This window comes from Loa loa (genome assembly GCF_000183805.2).
Source record: "Loa loa unplaced genomic scaffold supercont3.1846, whole genome shotgun sequence".
Lineage (NCBI taxonomy): Eukaryota > Metazoa > Nematoda > Chromadorea > Rhabditida > Onchocercidae > Loa > Loa loa.
The window spans coordinates 1-1,401 of NW_018110025.1; the positions used below are offsets into that span (position 1 = coordinate 1).

Consider the following 1,401-nt stretch of genomic DNA (forward strand, 5'->3'; position numbering starts at 1 on the left):
CCCCCCCCCCCCGGAATGTGGAAATTAGCAAAAATAAAAGGAATCAAGAGAGGGCGAGATGGAGAAATAAGAAATGCTATAATAGAAATGCCATATGGAAAACTACTCAATAGGCAGTGAATATGTTATATCCTCTAGAAGTTGATGACAACGAAACTATTCAACAGCCAACTCCGGAAACCCCAATTCAGAATTCAGAACCGGAGGAACCGATTGCTACAAGAACCAGAAGGGCTACACGGAAACGAGATGGAACCCGACCAATTTCTATGTCAATAACGAATTGTTTCATTTTAATATCGCTGATTCTCATAACCATAGTTAAAACAAACACCGCGCAAAATTGCAAATGGATATCAGATGAATTGCAAACAGCATTCACTTTTAAGAAAATTGAGAAGATAAAGAACACGACTTGCAACTTTTCCAAACCTTATCTCATGAACGGGGATATTATTATCGATGAAGGAGTCGATAAATGGCAAACAAAAAATGCAATGAACTCAAATTTCAAGGATCAGTTAATTATGGAAGAAATAAACGACGAAGAAAATAAATCAAGAAATTTGATCCAGAGAATATTAAATTTCAATATATTTTTGACATTGTAAACTTACAGTTTAAGCAACAGTTGAGACGAAGTTGTAAAAGCAGAAATAACTTATTACTTTTAATTGCATGGTTATCGACTAGTAACCCAACCTTAGCAGCTAGATTACTACTACAAAGAAGTGATATCATAGCCAAAAGAGTTGATAATAAGTTATTAGTGGCATCTTGCAATGTTAATAAGTCTGAATGGAAGAAAATCGACTTCCAAGCAGGCATAATTAGCAAATTCGAAATTGAAAGAATTAATGCAGAATTAGAAATATTAGCCTAAAAGACATAAAGTTATCAACCTAAAGACCAATCTACCAAAAACAGAATCTCTCTGGACAGAATTAGATCAACAAAGAGAAGAGTTAATTGAACCACTGACAGTACAATTTGAGAAAACTGCTGAAACAATAGAAGAACTAGCACACGTCATAGCTCGTTGGAAACTCACTACTATTAGCATATTCGGTTCTGTAACTTTAATTATGATAATTGTTATAGAACTAAAATTTAAATTAATTGCTTTCATTTTTCATTTTCTATGTATTAAAAATTCAAATCACACGGAATTCACTCCTATGAGGATAGTCAAAATTCCTTCAACTGGACACAAAGATCAAAATTCCTATGATCAACCCATCTGTGGTGGGTTTTTTCTGAATCCTGGAGTGTGATGTCGACCGATAGCCAAATATCACCAGTGTTATCGATCGGCTTCCTAAGATCCGTTGGGCTGCTTTGAATTGGGTTGTGCTGTGTTGTATTGGGTTGAGTTGAGTTGGTCAGGCTGAGTTGCGTTGA

At 35.3% G+C, this 1,401-nt stretch overlaps 1 protein-coding gene across 1 annotated transcript; it reads left to right on the forward strand.

Moving 5' to 3' along the window:
- Positions 1-122: 122 nt before the first annotated feature.
- On the forward strand, positions 123-1,073 carry LOAG_15360 (hypothetical protein; the record flags this gene model as incomplete). The annotated part of the gene is made up of 3 exons (XM_003150853.2): positions 123-470; positions 620-784; positions 879-1,073. Coding segments are annotated over 3 exons (708 nt in total), but the record flags the coding sequence as incomplete, so codon positions are not given.
- Between the last annotated feature and the right edge of the window lie 328 nt (positions 1,074-1,401).